Below are 19,743 nucleotides of genomic sequence, written 5' to 3' on the forward strand. Positions count from 1 at the left end.
TACCAATAGAGTAAAATACTGATACATGATACAACATGAAAGAACTTCAAAAACATCATGCTAATTGAAAGATGCCAAACACAAAAGATCACATATTATATGATTCTATTCTCTTTATATGAAATGCCTGGAAAAGACAAATCTATAAAGGTAGAAAAGTAGATTCATGTTCTCTTGGAGTTAGGGGTAGGAATGAGGATTAACTGTGACTGGATATGAAGGATCTTACTGGGGTGATGAAAATCTTCTAAAACTGGATATAGCGGTAGTTGCACAACTTGGCAAATTTACTAAAAATCATTGAATTGTATACATAAAATGGGTGAATTTATGTTATTTAAATTGTATCTCAGTAAGGTTGGTTTCTTTTGAAGAAAGAATTCTTAGAGACACAACCTCAAATAAGGTAAGTTTTCCTCTTGATCCTCAGAGTAGGAAGAAACTTTTTCTGTCTCTGAAAATCCCTGACACTCTATTCATATTTTGATTGCTACAATTAGGGCTGAACATCACAGTGGAAAGGACCAACTTGGCCAAGTCACAACTTTAAGGAAAGAAGTTTGTATTTCAATCAGACCTTGATTTACCTATGCTCTTTGCAGAAAGGGACAAACAGACATATGCTTTTTCCCCCTTTTGCCTTTTCTCTACCCAGATAACAGTCCCTAGGCTTTGACTTTAAATATGCTTGGTTGTATTAGAGCTTTTACAGAAGGAGATCTGAGGCAAACTGGGAAGGAAAAATAAGGACCTTGACTACCTTGGTTGCATGCTTTAACTGCTAGACGTGTTGGCCTATGGTGAGATATGAATCTTTCTAGTCTTTTCTTTAACAAAATGCAGGTACATGCAGATAATGATTTATCATTAGGTATCTTATCTTTTAAAAAACATAATGACCAGCATTGTCTGAGAAAGTAAAATCCTAGTAAAGTAGAGACTATGTTTAAACAAATCTTTGTGTGTTATGCCTCAAGTACTTAATAACCAAAAATGATTATGGATATTCTGAAATCCTAGGTTCTATCTCATTCGGATAAATTGTGCAAGTATTTCACCTCACTGAAGATCATCACTCTTTTAAAAGAAATTTAATGGAAACTCATTCTTTATTTTTTTTAAAGATTTATTTGTTTATTTATTTGACAGACAGAGACTACAAGTAGGCAGAGAAGCAGGCAGAGAGAGAGGAGAAAGCAGGCTCCCCGCTGAGCAGGGAGCCTGATGCGGGGCTCCATCCCAGGACCCTGGGATCATGACCTGAGCCGAAGGCAGAGGCTTAACCCGCTGAGCCACCCAGGCACCCCGGAAACTCATTCTTTAATCCCAGGTTTTAACGTTTAGCTTTCCATCCTTTAAACGGCACTGCTTTATAAACTCTGACAAAGAGAAATCAAATGTACCTAAAGGACCCTATCTCAAATGCTCACCAAGATTCTGTTATTGGCAACTTAACGTTCACAGTGAACACAATTTCTTATAGAAAAGTACAACCTAGTTCCTTGTCAATCTATTTAAAAGTTATTTTTTCACTAATATTAGTCAAGGTACAGATAATTCAAAGAGCTAAAGCCATTTGAAAGGTGAAAGACATTACAAACCCAGAGGATAAACTGGAATTGAGAGGAGATGAGAACTTCCCAATATATAGGAGAATCTAATACAAAGAAGGAAAACAAACAAAAAACCTCCCCTCAGAAAAGTCACCTTTTGAGAACTTATCCAGCAACTCTCCTCTTTCTCCTCTTTTTCTTTGCCATTTTCCCCCAAATGAAAAAAAAATAGCTTTACACTGCCAAAGATATGATGCAGAAGTAAACAGCAGTGAAGGAGCAGCTCTGGATGTAAATAAGGTAAAAAAAAAAAATATTGTCAGTGTATCTCAAGGTTTATTTTAGTCTTACCAGGGTCACTCACACTGACATAGCAGGTGACATTGTAAAACAATGAGACAGAATCTGAAATCCATACATCAAAGCAGTGCTTGATTTTGGAGACACATTTCAATATTTCTAAGAACTAAAGCATAATCCTCCAGTGACTTTTGTGGATATCAAGAGATAAGATGCAGTGTTTGGGAAGTCTCCAGCTTAGATGATTTGTTAATGCTTTTTCCCAAAAGTACACTGAATACAATCAGCTAGAACCTGAAAATAAAGGTTTAGCTGGAGGGTATGCTGCCCAACCATAACATTTTTATAAGTGGCAAGATTCCCGGACAAATTGTTAACTAATCAAAACCTGGCATTTTCAATAAATGTAGTATTGAGCCTCAAGGTAACATATAACTAAACTTGTGTACTGGGGGAATCAGATGGAGAAGTACACAGAATTGTAGATCAATACTCCTGTTTATAAAGTCTAGAATTTACTTACATAAGAGCTAATGTTCTGAGTTGGGGGTGGTGGCACAAGATGTCAAGTATTCTGGCATCATTTTCTTTTCTTAAGAGAAATCATTTCACTTTCTTCTGATATTTTCTTAAAGATACATACCAGGATAAAGTAATCCTCCCTCTCCCCATAAACATATTAGCTGATTTTATTGCATTGAATTAAGTATGGCTCTATAAATATAGTATTTACAAATATTTCAAGTATTACAAATATGGCCAATTATTTTAAATTGTCAAATCCACAAGGTAAATATCTATCATCTATACAGTGTGTGATTTTGGCTATTAACAGTTTATTAAATAGAACAGTGAAATAGTACTCAATAGTCAAACAACTTCATATTTGAACTCAACAGCTAACTTCATTTCTGCCAGCATAAGTATCTAGTGAGATGGCAAATCTGCAATATCTCTGATTATTCAGGTCATTCCACCTTTGGTAAATTATCCTATTAATTACACTGGGGGGGTCTCTATTTTCTGGATCCATTAAGCTTTTCTTGACCAGATATGTACAGAAATTCCTTTGCCTGCAGTCCCTAGCTGATTTGATGGATGATATCTAAGCAGCCTATGAAATGTTAACTTTCAGATTTTTTTTTCTATTCTAAACTTTCTGATGACACAGAAAACCAGTGAAAGGAAACATCAGACAGAAACTGAATGTCATCTAGTGTTGTTAGTTCAGTTCAGGTAGTTAAAGAGTCCAGATGTTGTCATCTGGTACTGTCAAAGGATCACAAGCAAATACTTAAGTTTAACTTCCATAACTTTCATGGCACTTTCAAGTCCCACTCCTTGGGCTCTCCTCCCACTCTCAAATTTGTGTGCCAACTCATATTCTTGTAGATCGGGGAAAATTACATTTCTTCTGTCTTGGAGGTAGATGCATAGAAAAGCATCAGATGTCAGTCATCTTAAAATCCTCAGGGAAGAGGCTCAGAAATGTGTATATCTTGTGTCTTCTACTTTTATTTTCCCATCCCGTTAGGAAGTTTTGGGACGGAAAGATGCCTGAGTCCAAAAGGCATAAGCGTGACGCTGTACTATTCCTAAGAACCCCATTAACTCCCACTAGAAAGGAGAGTGATGTGAACTGTTTCCTAGTGCAACCTTCTGTAACCCCCTTACACAAACACAAGAGGTGGAATGGGAAGGGGTCAAAGGAGGAGGAGAGAAAAGGGTGGAGGGGGGTAGAGACTCACAGCTCCTACCAGTTCCTCGGTCAGGCACAATGTAACCAGGAGCAGCCACAACCTGAAAACAGGAGGAAGTGTGAGTAACATGGGCTCTCAGGGCTCCGGGGTCCTACGTCTGGCCATAATCCCCGACCCCTTTTGACTGCCTGCCCCCCATCCCTTCCTCTACAATGACATAAGTACAAGTATAGTCCCAGTCCTGCAAAGTAGCTCAAAGTAGGAAAGAGGGAGGGGAGCTCAGGGCAGCAACAGCTCACCCAGGGTGCATGCTTGCGGCTTCTCCAGAGCTGGGTCCCGGGAGACAGCTAAGCGGCTCCACAGCCCGGTCTCATCAGGGCTACGTTGATGCTTGGCGGCTGCTTCCTTAATCAGGAGGACGGGTAGGGGGGCGAAGTAGCTCACTTCGGAAGAAACTAAACTCAGCTTCTAGATAAGAAGTGCCCCAAAGGGAAACAGTCAGCGGTGCCCGCTACAACTTGCAGCACTCAAAAAAGATAGTTCCATACACCAGGAGAGGAAGGAATGGAGGGGAAAGGGGCGGGGCTGCCTGCTGTCAATCATCCCCCCTACCTTGGGCAGCCAGGCGTCTTTCTCACTTTCAGACACCTCTGCACATAACATTCCCACGCATCTCCATAGCTTCACGCGCAGGGTCATAGAGACCTATATATTAAGATCTAAGCAACTATGCAGCGTACACTTCCATAAACCACTGTTAACTCTTACACATAAATAGATTTAGGGCACAGGACTCTTAAAGATTCGCCCCGAAGTGCCCTTGCACAATCACCCAAGTGCATATAACACTCATTCTGATTGTCTACTAAACTCTTGGAGGGGGGAGGTGGTGGTGGTTGTTTCTGGAGTTATAAATCTACCCAAAACTGAGTAGAACCTAAGGATGAGTGGGCCCCCATGAATAGGTCCAAAGCCTTGCAAGACTCTCAAGTGGCAAATTCTAGGCAAATTCTGAGATAACAGAAATGTTCAGCAAATCCCCAAAAGACCCTCCAAGGAGTCCACACAAAATATTTTCTGGGGCTTTTGGTTACTTGACTAATCTGTAGATCAGGATTACCAAAGCAATGCTCAAGTCTACTTTATTTCGGAAACATCAATTCTACTGCCATTAACTCTACATCAATGTTTCCAATTAGGTGTTTGTGTTAGTTTTAAAGAAAACAGCACGAAAGTTAATTTCCTGTATTGAATCCTTCGGAAACACAACCGCAATGAGTTTCAATACCTTTTATATTATTTAATATAAAAGGTAAAAATTATAGCATTTAGCAATGCCATAATAAAAAGATAAGTGTATTACAATAACATCCAACCATATAATAATTACTAATACCTACTGAATGCTCCTCAGTCTTAGATGTTTAAACACGCATAAAAGCTTCATGTAAGTAGGTTCATTTTCCTAATTCTTCGGTTGTAAGAATATATTTAATTATATAAATATATATATTTATGTAACATATATACACACACACACACAGTTCTAATATTTTTCAAATATTTTATTGTATGTAGACACTTTCCTGCGAGCAGGTGGAAGGCAAACAACTCCAGCTGCCCAGGGAGCAGCGACCAAAATTTGTTTCTAACCATTAACAATAAAAATCTCAGTTTTCCCTAAGATCCATCCGCTAAAAAAGTAGTCCCAGCTCAGGTCTATTTGTAATTGGCTTTGGTGCTCTCACCAATGAGAGTGGAACTGGTCAGGGAAGAGTAATACCAACGGAAGGTGCAAGTGAACGAATAGAAAAGCTTCCCGGTTGGGCTCATGGTGCTCAGCCAACTGGTCTGGAAGTTTCCCTCCCCCAAATAACTGAGCGACACTCCCTCGCAGGTTGCTGGTGCAGTCTGAAGCGGTGGCGGAGTGATCCTCAAATTCCCCAGTGCTGGCGGGGAGGGGGCGGTGCGGGAGGAGACAGGGAGGAAAGTTGAGCCGTGGGACTTGCGTGAGGAAAAAGTTTGCAAGTCCAGACAGAAGGGAAAAGTGCTCCCGAGAGACGGGCTTTGGGGAGGGGAGGGGGGAGGGAAGAAGAGCTTCTCTCTTTTATTTTTTTTCCCACCCCCTCCACTCTTAAAAAGCTTCCTCCTCACCTAAGCCGACGGGCACACTTGCGACTCCCTCGCTGTTCCTCTCCGCCTCCTGCTCTCTCCCCATAAACTCAAGATTATGTCAGTTGTTCAGAGCTAGCCAGGGATTTCGTGCGGGTGCTGAAGGAGCTGCGGGAGCCGGAGAAGAATGAAACTGCGTGGAGTCAGCCTGGCTGCCGGCTTGTTCTTACTGGCCCTGAGTCTTTGGGGGCAGCCTGCAGAGGCTGCGGTAAGTCCTTCCTTCTACCCCTCACTCCCCCTCTCCCCCCCAACACCAGTCATCTCACTCTCAGGCAGAAATTACTTTTTTGTCCCTTTACCTTCCTTTCTCCTCGGCCTTGGCTAAGGGCATTCCAATCTGCCCTCACTTGCTTAGGAAGAAACATTATTTACAATGCTGGTAACTCAAGTCTTCTCCAGCCCAGGGGAGAGGTTTATGTTTAAAAATAGGGCTGCTGGCTTCCTTACAGCTAGCTGCTCTTGGTGGGTGTGTGTGTGTGTGTGTGTGTGTGTGTGTGCGCGCAGAGCGGAGCCAGGGTGGGGGACGCATGTTAATAGCTCACTAGGCTTTGGAGGGTCTTTGAAACTTTTCCTCCCCACTCTCCGCCCTCGGGTTGTTTTCCTTGCCTGCCCGCTAACCTTTACACTAGTTGCACCCAGCCCACGCACTCTTTTAAACCTGGTCTGTAGTTGAATATTTTGCCTTTTCTACATCCAGCTTCCATCAAAGTGCTGAGTGCGCCCAGGAAGTGCTTCCCTTTTGCCCCTTCACTAGGCCACACGAACCTGCCCTCACCTCTGGCCACTAAAGCCCTTGTAGAGACGTGTCCCCCTTTTGACGTCCTTATGGCAAACGCTCAGGTAACACACCGAAGAAGAAAGAGGTAAAGATGGATGGCTTCAGGCTTCGGGTCTTCTCTGAGTTGTGTTTTGTTGTTGTTGTTTGTTTGTTTTTAAGTTCTGGGTTTTTGCTTGTTTACTTCAAAAAAAAAAGTCTTACTGAGGCACCTAAACAAATCGAAAATAGGCCCGTCACCTATTTAAAGGAAAATAATTCTCTTTTCAAAGGAGAGTGAGTATTCTGGTTTAAAGGACAGAGGAGGATGCACCTGTGCAATGACGGAGCAGAAAGTTCCACTCAGTTTTAGGAATGTAGAATTAAAACCCCAGTATATCTCCTAGAAGGATCTCTGGGTAGTCCCACCCACTGTCTTTCTGGGGATGAGGCAGATAGATGTAAAGGAATGAATGGCTTTGTTAAAGGAAATGTTCTCCAGCCTGAATGAAGCCCATCATCCCTCAATTCGCTTAACCTTGAAAGAATTAAGTATGCGACAAATTATTTAAAAATTACATTTGAGTGATCTTAATGGGTGGTTTTAAAAACACTTTAATGTGAGATCATGGCTTAGGCCTTCCATGGTTGAGTGACTTATCAATTCTTTATATATGCAGCTGCTGTGTTATGGCTTATCTGGGTCCACGTTTTAAGTTAGCTGTCTGGTTTCTCTATACACTCTGCATACCTCAGATTACATTGTCCTTTTATCCTCCAGAAAATGTGTACTCAAGGTATGAAAACTAACTTTCACATTACTCTAAGCACAATGTAATTATGATAGCGAGTCTTCTGAAAAACCATGACTATCAACCACACTTGTAATTTTTCCTCCGAAAAATTAGAGATGACTTAAAATTGCTTTTTTGATGCAGAGCATCTTAATGGGGTAAAGTTTTGCCACTTAATTGTATTTATAGACCCCTGGATAAAACTACAATTGTGTTGTTGAAAGTAGTTACTTTTAAAAACTTTTAAAAACATCTTGGCACTTATGGCATTTGGCTCAGGGGCAAAGGTTTTGTGGTGTTTGATTAAGTATTTCAGTTTTTTACTTTGATGTTGCTATTAGTAAATGTGCACCCGATATTAGTCATACAGGTATGTATAACAATACATCCATTTGTATTAAAATGATTTATATTAAAAGTGAGATTTCTTTTTATGGGTGACAAAACTTGGGAGCAAGCTTGTTTTTTTGGACTCAATGTTTGTTCATGAAGTAGTTACAGAAGATACGCAGTTTTTTTCCTTTTTCTTTCTATATAGCTTTAAAAGAACATTTTATATCCTATTTCTCTATCATTCGGACATTGTGCCTCTAATAAAGCCAGGGGTTTGTTTTTTCTACTTCACACATCAATATCTTAGTTAGGTGAAATGTTTTAATCATTTCAAAGATATGAATGGTATCTTCTATCCATATTAGTGCTGGGGATATTGGTGACCTTCTCCAGAGTAAAATGGTTGGTAGTGGGGTTGACTGATTGTTGACTGAAGTAGTCTGGAATTGGGACTTTTATATCAGGAAGAACACTGATACAAGAACTGCTTTAATTTTTCATAGTTAAATGATATATCTCTGAAGTCATGCCAAATGGGGATATCATAAATACGTGGAAGATTTTTTTTAGGCAGAGTGTTTATTAGGTGGAAAAGAGTAACCTTAATGCTGAAAAGGTTAACAGTATGAGAAAAAGGCAGGTTTACGTTGCAAAGGTCATTTCTAGTGGTGGAAATAACATTTTTATGTAAAGGTGATCATACCCATACTTACTATCTGTAGGATACGCACTTAGATTTATGGATATGGTGTGTAAGATTGTACTACCCCCTACTATACAAATGTTAGTGTTTTGGGGCAGTGGAGTGGATAGGTTTCTTTAATTTAAATATGCAATCTCTCTTGTGACCAGTGGTGACGACATACTGAGGGTAGTGTTGTCGTTTGTGACCTGGAACAGTTTTTCCTTTGAAGTATACTATGAATTAACTGCTCTGTAGGAAGAATTGTTGACACTGTGATCATAACTTAAATATTTGAGTGTTTACTACGGGCCAAGCATAGTGCTAATATGGCAATGTACATTATCATATTTAGTCTTCGCAACAAACCTAGGAGATATATACGATTGTTGTCCCTGCTTTAGAGATCAGGAAGCTGCGGAGTAGGTTAGGTAACTTCCAAAAAATCACATAGGTACTAAGTTGTGGGGCTGGAAATTGCGACAGTTTGGCCCCAAATTCTTTACCCTTAATGACGGTACTATAGTACCTCCTTTGTATGTGGTTTATAGAGACTTACTTGCTGTTTTGAGTGTTTGGATCTCTGCTACTTTTTTTTTTTTTTTTTTTTTTTGGTGGGGAAAACACAGGACATGAAATGGAAATGATAATGGGGATTATATCTCTTCCTGCTGATGTTAGGAGAAGTAGCATCTTATAATGGAAACAGTTTTGGACTTACAATAAGAGATCATAACAGAGATCAGTTTGATCTTTGTACATATGTCTACATATAGAGATATAATTTAAAAGCAGTCTAGAAGCAATTACTTGTTGAAGGTGTGGTTTTATACTATCACATATAAAAAGTTAGATTTATAAAACAACTATTATTTGTGGTGGATGATTATTTTAAAGAAAGTCTTGCTTTATTTTTCTTTTAATTTGTCAGTTTCCATAATAATTTTAAATCTGCTAAACTTTTCATTAGCATGTCTATTATGATTAAACAGGGTATGTGTATATGGTGGCTCTCTGCTTAAATTGCCCAGTTCATTTCTGTTGTTTTTATCAATTTACCTAACTATTGTATCAAATTCTATTTACTCAACTATCTAGATAATTTTAGTTTTGTGTATATATTTATAAATGAGTTTGTCCTTTGTGTAAGAGTGTGTACATTTTTTCTGTGTTTTTATTTTACTTTTAATGTCCATATGTTCAACACTGGACTCTTGACCTTGTGTTAACCTTGATAATTGATTCATGTTGTGTCTACTGGGTTTATATGCCATAAAGTCACTGTTTTTTCCTTTTGTAATTACAAAATGAGCTGATCTCATAAAGATGTGTGAGGCAATATTGTGAGACAATGTAAATATCCTGTTTTTCATCATATTTTTGCCTGCTTAAAATTAGCATCTATTGAGGATTCTGGCCTGAATAATTATTACTGTGATATTTGCCAAATAGTGGTTTTCAGTTTTTAACATTTTCTGTACTTAATAATTGAAATCTAATATAGCAAAGAACTTCATCTCTGTTATTTACTTATTATCCTTTCAGTTACTTATAGCAGTATGGAGTTATGGATATTTGTTTTATTCTATGAGTTATAATGAGTTTTGCTAATTTTACTTTTATTTTTGCTGAAATTACCCCAGATTTGGCCAGTGGGAGCTTCTTCCACTTGGCTTCTGTGTCCTTTCAGTGTGTCCCTGCCGTTTTTTGAGCATTCCCTTACATTCTGGTACTACAAGATGTTCCAGCCTCATTTTTTCTACTTTCACTGCCCCAACCCTGGAATCAGCCATTCTTCTAGGGAGCCCTGATCCTTTTTATTGGATAATGGTATTTAGAAGTCAAGGTCTGGGTACCTGGTGTGCTCATGGCTATTGAGGTGTCGTTGGTTCTGTGCCTTCTCAGCAGACAAAACTAAGAAATAGATGTATATATATACACAGATGTATATCCATGTATTTATCTTTTTTCAATCTCTCTCTGTGTATATTTGTATTAAAAACCATGTATTTGTACTGATATCACTGATTTCCAATCCAAGACCACAGAATAAAAATATCTCTTTGACGTTGTAGAATCTCACTGCTTTCTGGTGTCCCTTCTCAGACATGATTTGTGGGCTTTGGAGAGGTCTTATGCAAAATCTTTAAAAACTTGGCCTCTGGAGTCAGACCTGGAATCTGACTGGTAGATGTGTTACCTTCAACCAAGTGGTAACCTCCAAGCTTTAATTACCTTATTGGCAAAAGGGGATGGGTGGTACCTATGTCACAGGTTGTTTTGAGGGTAAAATGAGAGGAGTTATGTGAAGCATTTAGAATAGTACTTGGCAGGGGCGCCTGGGTGGCTCAGTGGGTTAAGCCTCTGCCTTCGGCTCGGGTCATGATCTCAGGGTCCTGGGATCGAGCCCCGCATCGGGCTCTCTGCTCAGCAGGGAGCCTGCTTCCTCTCCCCCCCCACCCCCCCCGTGCCTGCCTCTCTGCCTACTTGTGACCTCTGTCTGTCAAATAAATGAATAAAATCTTAAAAAAAAAAAAAGAATAGTACTTGGCAAATTGTGAATAAATTTAAGATTTCATTGCTGTCATTATAAGTTATTGACTTGTCATTTCTTAATGCATGAACTCTCAAATTCTCTGCCTGATTTTCAAGGTCTATAGTGATCTTTCCCTCCATCCAACCTTGTTTTTCTTTACGTTTTACAATATGCAGTCTCCATTCTAGTCTAGGTGAGCTTTCATATAATACCTTGAACGCTACATATGTATTTTGCCTCTCCATTTTTTAAAAAGGTTTTATTTATTTATTGGATAGAGAGAGCACAAGTAGGCAGTAGGGAGGAGAGGGAGAAATGGGCCCCCCGTTGAGCAGAAAGCATGATGCGAGCTCCATCCCAGGACGCTGAGGCCAGGACCTGAGACAAAGGCAGATACTTAACTGACTGAGCCACCCAGTGCCCCTTGCCTCTCCATTTTGATTGGAAACCTATGGATCCAAATCTTTGCTCAGTTTCAGTGTGATGTTTATATTCATCCAGCATATATTTGTTCAGCTACTTATAAGTACTTAAGAATTGTATATGTTGTTTTATTTCTACCTTCTTGGATGTGTACTGTTCACAAAATCATTTTGTGTTAGACACTGTGGATAAAATTAAGTAAGATAGACAAGTTTCTTGCCTCCATGGAGTTTACATGCTAGTGAGAATAGTCTTTCTGTGAAACTTTGCCTTACTATTACATATCAGTGGTTGATTTTACTCTTCTTTGAAAATTTTGTAATATTTATCCTCTTCCTGTCTAGTATCTAAATGTATTTGGTCTTCCGGGGCATTTAGTTTCATGAGATTTTATCTGGTCTTCCTATTAGATTATAGGCAAGAACTATATATTTGTTCATTTCTTCAGTTTACATGTTGGTTTTGTCTAATAGCAAAAGTAATACACGCTCAGTATTAGAAACTTGAAAATGCAGAAAATTATAAAGAATAAAATAAAAACATTTCCACGGTTCTATCAACAGCATAGAAATAACTCTAATTATTGTTAATGATTTTCCTCTTTATGTATCTAATCTTTTTTAAAAAAAAGTAAATTGGTTAAAATTTTTAAAAGTTGGGATTACTTCATATACAGTTGTATATCTTAATGCTTGTTTTACTTATTAAGCATTTTCCCATGTTATTAAAATTTTTTGTTTAAGATACTAGTTTTAGGGGCATCTGGTTGGTACAGCCAGTTAAGTGTTCAACTTGAGATTCTCCTCCCTCTGCCCCTACTGCTCATGTTCTTAAAAAAACAAACTTATTAGTTTTAAATGGCTGTATATAATTTATACACACCACAATTAAATTACCTATTCACTTTTTTCTTTTTTAAAAAATTATTTAAATTCATATTAGTTCATATGTAGTGTAGTATTAGTTTCAGGGGTAGAATTTAGTGATTCCTCAGTTACATATAACACCCACTGCTCATTACATCAAGTGCCCTTCCTAAACCCATCACCCAATTACCCCATCCCTCTACTACATCCCATCAGTTTTTTCCCTATATTTAAGAGTCTCTATGGTTTACCTCCGCCTCTTTCTTTATCTTATTTTAGTTTTCCTTCTCTTATTCACTTTTATAGAATATTTTAAAAGAATTTTTAAAAAGTAATCTCCGTGCCTAGTATGGGGCTTGAACTCACAACCCCAAGATCAAGAATCACATGCCTTACTGACTGAGCTAGCCAGGTGCCCCATAGAATATATTTTTAAATTTCAAGTTTTGAAAGCCATTGTAAGAAAAACTGCCATGAATAATTCTTATTCCATATTTTGTATTCTTTTATTAGTACTGCTTCCTTTATGGGGAATTAGTGGGTTAAAAGCCATTAGTATTTTCAGAGTCTTTAATACATGCAGTAGACCCTGACATTTAGAAAGGTGATATCAACAGATAAATTTTGATAGCTAACTTTTTTCTTAGTGGTTACTATGTTATACCTGTTAAGTAGATAATATTATTCCCATTTTTATGTATAAGGAATCTGAGGCCTACAAGGTAGTTAAATAACTTGACTGAAGTCATGCAGTTAGTAAATAATTGGGCCAAGGTTTGAATCAGAATGGTCTGGCTCTAAACCTGCTCTAAAACCTGCTCATGAGATTTTCCTCAGTCTGTATTTTCATACATGATAGATAATACAGAAAAATAGAGTCATGTTGAAAAGTTGAATAATTCCCACTGCCCTGTCCATAACCCTTTCCTGAGACTGGTCACTTGACTTCATTTTATTTTATTTTGTTACTTTTTTAAAAAAGATTTTATTTATTTATTTGACAGAGAGAGTCACAAGGAGAGGGAATACAAGCAGGGGGAGTGGGAGAGGAAGAAGCAGGCTTCCCGCCGAGCAGGGAACCTGATGTGGGACTGGATCCCAGGACCCTGGGATCATGACTTGAGCAGAAGGCAGACACCCAAGGACTTAGCCACCCAGGTGCCCCTTGACTTGATTTTAAAGATATACTCACGACTCGTCCATCCTTTAATAACTCTTTACTGTAATTGCCTAGGCCATCCATCCTCAAGGGCCTAATTTTAATTCTGTAAACCATGTGTTCCTCTGCATTTCTCCCGTGGACAGAAGGCAGAGCCTGCCCTCCAGGAATACCACCCCTTCCACCCCCAATCTCCTCCTAGCAATAGCAAGGATATAATATACCCCAAATCCATTGACATTCCCCCTTCCCTAGGAGAGTTGTGGAATGCATCTGAAATGGGAGACCCTCTGTTCTCCCTTCTCACCCTCTTCACCAGTCCCTACCCCATAGCTGCCTATGATGCTTACACTTAAATGGCTCTGTCTTTGTCTAGTGCTGTCCCTTGTTTTCAGCTTTTCCTTAGTGTTACTCCAGGACCTTCCCCCCATTAATTGCTAATATATTTTTCTCACTTTGGGGTGATGCTATTCTCCCCATCTCCTCTTTTAAGAAACAAACTCTTAAGTATACGTGGAATCGGAGGTCCCCCATCCATTTTGTACCACTCCCACTTTACCTTCTTGCGTTTCTTCACTAGCTAAGAGACTTTATTGCCTTTATGCCATCCTTGTAGCTTGTGCAGTTCAAATGTATTCCTCTGTAAAATCACAAACTGTTACATATTATGACTTTTCCAGGTGGCATTTGAATAGCTGAACTTTAAGCTTCTGAATGATAGAGATCTTCTCTTGCCAAATTACTTTGCAGAATGGTTTTACCAATTATACTCCTATCAGTAGTGTATAAGAGTGCCTATGAGACAACCTTAATAATTTTTTTTTCTATTTAGTACAGTGACTATGGAATTGATGCCCAATTGATTGCTAGTTGGTTGGTTGATTTGGTCCTATCCTTTAATGATTTTCTTTTTAAAATGTAATGATTCCATTATCTCATCCCCTTCTGACAATAGCAACCATGGAACAGAAGTAATTTTTGAAAATATATTCTCTCTAATTAACATTATAAATGAACTACCCAGCCACTTAACTAAATCTTCATTACAAAGATTTGTTTTTAATAGCAGTAATTGTTGAGGTTTTTTTGGAGAGGCATCTTTAGTGTGAACTCTGATACATAGGCTCCTTTAATTTTAACAAACCAGATTCTCATTTTATGCATCAATGCTTGAGTTTATTTACCTTCATAATCTATCCAGGTCCAACTGCCCTGTGTTCCTTTAGCAGCTTCTGCTGGCCTTTAACCAAAAGTGTAGTCTGTGATGGTACTTGCTACCCTGATGAAATGGGAACCTTAAATCCCTTGCTTTTTGCTAACCAAGGACAACCAAAGGCAAATGTTACAATGAGACAGGCTTTCACAAAATTCAATTTTTAATTTTTTTTTAATATTACTGAATCCGATGTAAACATTACATTTACTTATTAACTTGGAGACTTATAAGCACTGCTTATGAGCAAATGCTACTCAGGTTAATGGAATTGGTTTTATGACAGTGAGTACTACAATAAGACTGTAAGAAATTCTATTGGCATTTCCATCATCTTGTAATTCAAATAACATTTCTCCTATGTGTTATGAGAACTGGCTGAATTGCTTCCGAATTTTCTTATAGTATATATGACAGTAATGGAATACTGAAGGAGATCTTGGAACTTGAGGAAAATGATACCAAGAGTGGGACACTAGGGAAACACTGTTTAGTGCATTCTGCATTTTGGGCTCTCTAGGACTTTGCAAATGGAGGAGAGGTCCTTCTCTGTCCATAATCTCACAATCTATTTGATGGAGTAAAATATTTCCTATATGAAAGATAGGCATAATAGTGGTAGTGCCTGTTTATATCATGTAAGTTTTTTTTCTGTTACAGGTGGTAGAAAACACTAATTCAGCTGTCTTGACAATAAAGGAAAATTTTAGCTCACTTAACGAGAAGTTTTGAAGTAGAGTATCTCCAAGGTTAATCAGTTCAGCCAAATAATGACCTAGGTTCCTTCTACTTTCTGTTCTGTCATACTCTAACAGCTTACTCTTAGATTAGTGCCCTTCATACTAGCGGGATGGCTGCTGCAGTTCCAGAGATCACATGCAGACACCACATTGACTAGTAAAAGAAGAATATGAACTGTTTGTTCATTTGTGTCCTCTTTCATCAGCAATGAAAACTTTTTCAGATGTCCCATACCTCCACCCTGAAAACAGCCCTTATATCTCATTGGTTAGAATTGTGTTGTATGCATATATTTATACAAGTACATTGGCAAATGAAAGAGGACCATAAAAGTAGCTAGACCAGTGATTCAGCACCTCTGTTTCCAAAGCACATTGGTTCCTGGAAAGGTGGGAGGGTGAGAAAATCTGTATAAAAGCAAGGTTCTTTTAGGAAGGAAGAAATAGTTCCTGTTTCATGACCTCATGAACTTGTCCCCAGGATTAGTTGAATTACAGATTTTTAAGAAATTCATGTATTTGTTAAATGTAAGATGTATTACTTAATAAGGAAACTAATGTTTTGTAGAGTTGTACAAATGAAAGATATTGAGTGTTTACATAATTATGGACATTTTGGATCTAGAGGGACATTAAAGATCTTGTGTGGTTTTCAAAGTGTGGTCTCTGGACCCCTGAGATTCCTAAGATCCTATCAGGAGGAACATGAGGACTATTTTAATAAGAGTATGAAGACATTTTGCCCTTTTCATTTGTTGGGATTTGCACTGATGGTGGGTAAAACTGCTAGTGCAGTGTACCAAATTGTCCTAGTCATATTCTTCATATACTTAGGGGATAAAAAGCCAATTTTGCTTAAGAATGGTCTCAGTGTAGTATTTTATTAGTTCTTGTCCCTTGAGTCCACATCTTAATATTCTGTATGACAAAATGGGAAGTATACGCAAAACACTTCTGTATATTGAAGTAAGGTCTTTGTTTTCAGGAAAAGCACGTGTGCAGTTGATTGAGTTGTAGGTTGAACTAGCTGATCTTTGTATGGAACGCATTTTTATTGAAAGAACAAATGAGACAAACTGCAGTTATTCAGGCTTGGGTATTTGGCAAGCATTTTCTTGAAAATGAGCAAAGTGACTCTATTATTTAAAGGAAAACTACTGGCAGTATTTGTTGCCAATAAACAAGTTTGAACTTTTCAAGTAAGGATTAGAATTAGAATTTGAATCTACCACTATGAGCTTGACAACTTCCCAGATCTTAGTCTTTTCTAATGAGATTGGTAATTACATTAATGTATATGATTTTTTGATATTGTATAATGAAATGTGTTAACATTTGGAAGTTGTGCAAATCTCAGTGAACTAATATTTTCCAAATGACTAATGCATGATGTTACAATATCATGCATGGGTGAAAAATCCATTCAGAGGCAAGATAGATCAATGAGTTTTAATGTAATTGAGTACAAATAGTTAATTGATGAGGTTTCAGATTCTGTGTTGCAACTAATCTTAGAGTCTACCACTTAAAGAGCTTTGGGTAGTATAAAAAAATATCCACAATTATCATAAAAGGCTATTAAAGTACTCAATTTTCCAAATGTATAACTTTATGAAGCCAGATTGTCTTCATATATTTCAACCAAAACAACATATTGCAACAGAATGAAGGCAGAAGCAGATAGGAAGATCCAACTATTTCAACCAAAACAACATATTGCAAAAGAGTGAATGCAGAAGCGGATATGAGGAAGCTGTCTTCTATCAAGACAGACATTAAAGAGATTTGCCAAAAAATAAAATAAAATAAAACAATCCAGACAATTCCTCTTCACACTTTTTTGTACTTTTGAAAAATGTAATTAGTTTTCATAAAAATGCATAACATATGTTAACATGTAATGGGTTCATTATTGTCACTTAAAATTTCTTTATTTGAATTTTGCTTAGTTAACGTACAGTGCACAGTATTGTCACTTTTAAATGAATGAATAATTATTTTAAATATTACTCAGTTTTATTTTATATGGTATGTATTGATAGATATAACCCACCTAAACAAAAGCTGTTGGAATCCTCAATGATTTTTACAGGAGTGAAAGGGTCTTGAGACCAAAAAGTTTGAAAACCACTACTCTACAGAGACCAACTCCATCATTTTATAGGAAAATGAAATGGTTAATGAAGGACTCAGCTGTTAGTTGCAGAAGTAGAACAAGAATCTTATTCTATTTGTCTTTCCAGTATACCACTTTGGTTTAGTGATTGGTGAGCTGTTAATATGATTTTGTAATTTTATTCATCCTAGTAGACACAATTAAACTACTAAATAAAAATGGTGATACTAGATTGTACTTGTGTATCTTTCCTACCATCTTCAGTCCAATTGCCAAGTCAGAAACATTCTCACAGTATAAACCACAGCAGAGGAGACAATGATGAAAAAAGACAATAAGCTAAAGTTAGTTATTTTTAGATACTAAATTGGGAAACCCATGACATCAGGATCCTTGTCTTATATATTTTTTTATTCATCATAGTATATAGACTGGTTCCTTGCATATAGTTGGTTCTCAGTAGCTAATCATTGAATGAATTTTGAATTTGGGGGAAGGTAGATTTGGATAGCACCAGGTACAAGACCTAGAATCAATGGAATGAGTTACAGGAACATTTGGTATCAATAATTTTCTGACAATTAAGATATTTAGTAATGGAAATGCCCCATTCTTGAAAGTGCTCAAATAGGGAGTGTATGCTACCTTGTCAGCAATACCCGGGAAATGTCTTTTAATTCTAAAATTCTATTGCTCTGGTTGTTAGACGGAAAATTCTATCTTACTGAGCTCAAATCTGGTTCTCTATCGTTTTTAAGCAACATTGAGGTATAATTGACATACAGTAAAATACATTTACCTTAAGTATACAATTTGAGGAGTTGTGACCTATGTGAATTCCTGTGAAACCTTTGATACATTAAAAATAATGAACATATGGATCACCAGAAAAGATTTCCATACCTCTTTATAGTCCCTCCCTCCCTTCCTACTTTCATTCCTCACCCCCAAGTAACCACTGATCTTTTTTTTTTTTAATTTGACAGTGAGCGAGATCACAAGTAGGCAGAGAGGCAGGTAGAGAGGAGGAAGCAGGCTCCCTGCTGAGCAGAGAGCCAGATGCAGGGCTCCATCCCAGGACCCCGAGATCATGACCTGAGCCGAAAGCAGAGGCTTAACCCATTGAGCCACCCAGGCACCCCAACCACTGATCTTTCTTACATTTGTTTCATTTTCTAGAGTTTATATAAATGGAATCATGTAGTATATACATTTTCTTGTTCTGTCTTCTTTCTGTCAGAATTTGAGAGTCATTCGTGTTGTGGTGTGTATCCACAGGTCATTATTTTCTTGCTATGTAGTATTCTATCTTATGGATATGCCACTTTATTTTTCTGTTTACCTGTTAATGGACATTTGGGTTGTTTCCAGTTTGTGGCTTTTACAGGTAAAGCTGCAATGAACATTTTAATGTTTTCATTTTAACAGTTATTTTATTGAAGTATAATTTTATTGAAGTATAATTTACAAAAAGGGATATGCACTGATCTTAGGTGATCTTAGGTGAACAGCTCAATTGTTTTTTTAATAATTGTATACACAGTAACCAATAAGCAAGTCAGGATATAGAACTTTTTTAATACCCCAAACTCCCTCATGCCCCTTCCCTTTCCTTGTCTTTTGTGTCTTCTCTAAGAAATCTTAAACTCCAAGGTTGCAATAATATTATATGTTTTCTTCTAGAATCTTTATAGTTTCAGATTTTGTCCTTAAGCCCATTATTTTTTTATGTAGATAACCAGTTATTTCAGTACCATGTATTGAAAGAAAAGCTCCTTTTTTAATTGATTTACTTTGATGGCTTTACTGAAAATGAATTGAATGTGTACGTACAGGTCTTGGATGGAACTCACTAGTCTGTTCTGTTGATCTTTTTGTATATCCTTATGCCAATATGCTACTATCTTTATTATTTTGGCGTTATAATAACTCTTTGTTTTTTATTTTTTTAAAGATTTTACTGATTTTTTTGACAGATCACAAGTAGTCAGAGGGGTAGGCAGAGAGGGGCGGGAGAAGCAGGCTCCCCGCTGAGCAGAGAGCCTGATGTGGGGCTCGATCCCAGGACCCTGAAATCATGACCTGAGTTGAAGACAGAGGCTTAACCTACTGAGCCACTCAGGCGCCCTTATAATAACTCTTTACTTTTTGTAGTGTGACTCTTTTGAATTTGTTCTTTCATGATTGTCATGACAATTGTCTTGGCTATTGATTCCATATTATTTTTATATATTTTTATTTTTTGATCTTTAATATTAAATTTTTATTACTATTTTTTTAGTTTCCTTTTTTTATTTCAAGTTTTTAGTTTAATTCCAGTTAGATAGCAAATAGTGTAATATTCGTTTCAGGAATAGAATTTAGAGACTCCTCGCTTCCATGAAACACCCAGTGCTCATTAA

General features: G+C 37.5%; 2 protein-coding genes across 3 annotated transcripts in view; one reads left to right on the plus strand and one right to left on the minus strand.

The window, feature by feature from the left end:
• The window catches only part of COL4A6 (collagen type IV alpha 6 chain), a gene marked incomplete at its 5' end in the record, with an annotated part of 276,139 nt that extends 272,276 nt beyond the window's left edge, over window positions 1-3,863 (minus strand). Inside the window, 2 exons of the mRNA XM_080795774.1 lie at window positions 3,602-3,653; window positions 3,853-3,863. Coding sequence (XP_080651900.1) covers window positions 3,602-3,653; window positions 3,853-3,863 — 63 coding nt within the window. The remainder of the gene's footprint in view (window positions 1-3,601; window positions 3,654-3,852) is intronic.
• A 1,989-nt stretch (window positions 3,864-5,852) lies between these two features.
• The window catches only part of COL4A5 (collagen type IV alpha 5 chain), a gene marked incomplete at its 5' end in the record, with an annotated part of 234,983 nt that continues 221,092 nt past the window's right edge, over window positions 5,853-19,743 (plus strand). For both annotated transcript variants that reach the window (XM_080795346.1, XM_080795345.1), the window contains one exon: window positions 5,853-5,933. In XM_080795346.1, the coding sequence (XP_080651472.1) occupies window positions 5,853-5,933 (81 nt within the window). The remainder of the gene's footprint in view (window positions 5,934-19,743) is intronic.

Source organism: Martes martes (assembly GCF_963455335.1).
Source record: "Martes martes genome assembly, chromosome: X".
NCBI classification, from domain to species: domain Eukaryota; kingdom Metazoa; phylum Chordata; class Mammalia; order Carnivora; family Mustelidae; genus Martes; species Martes martes.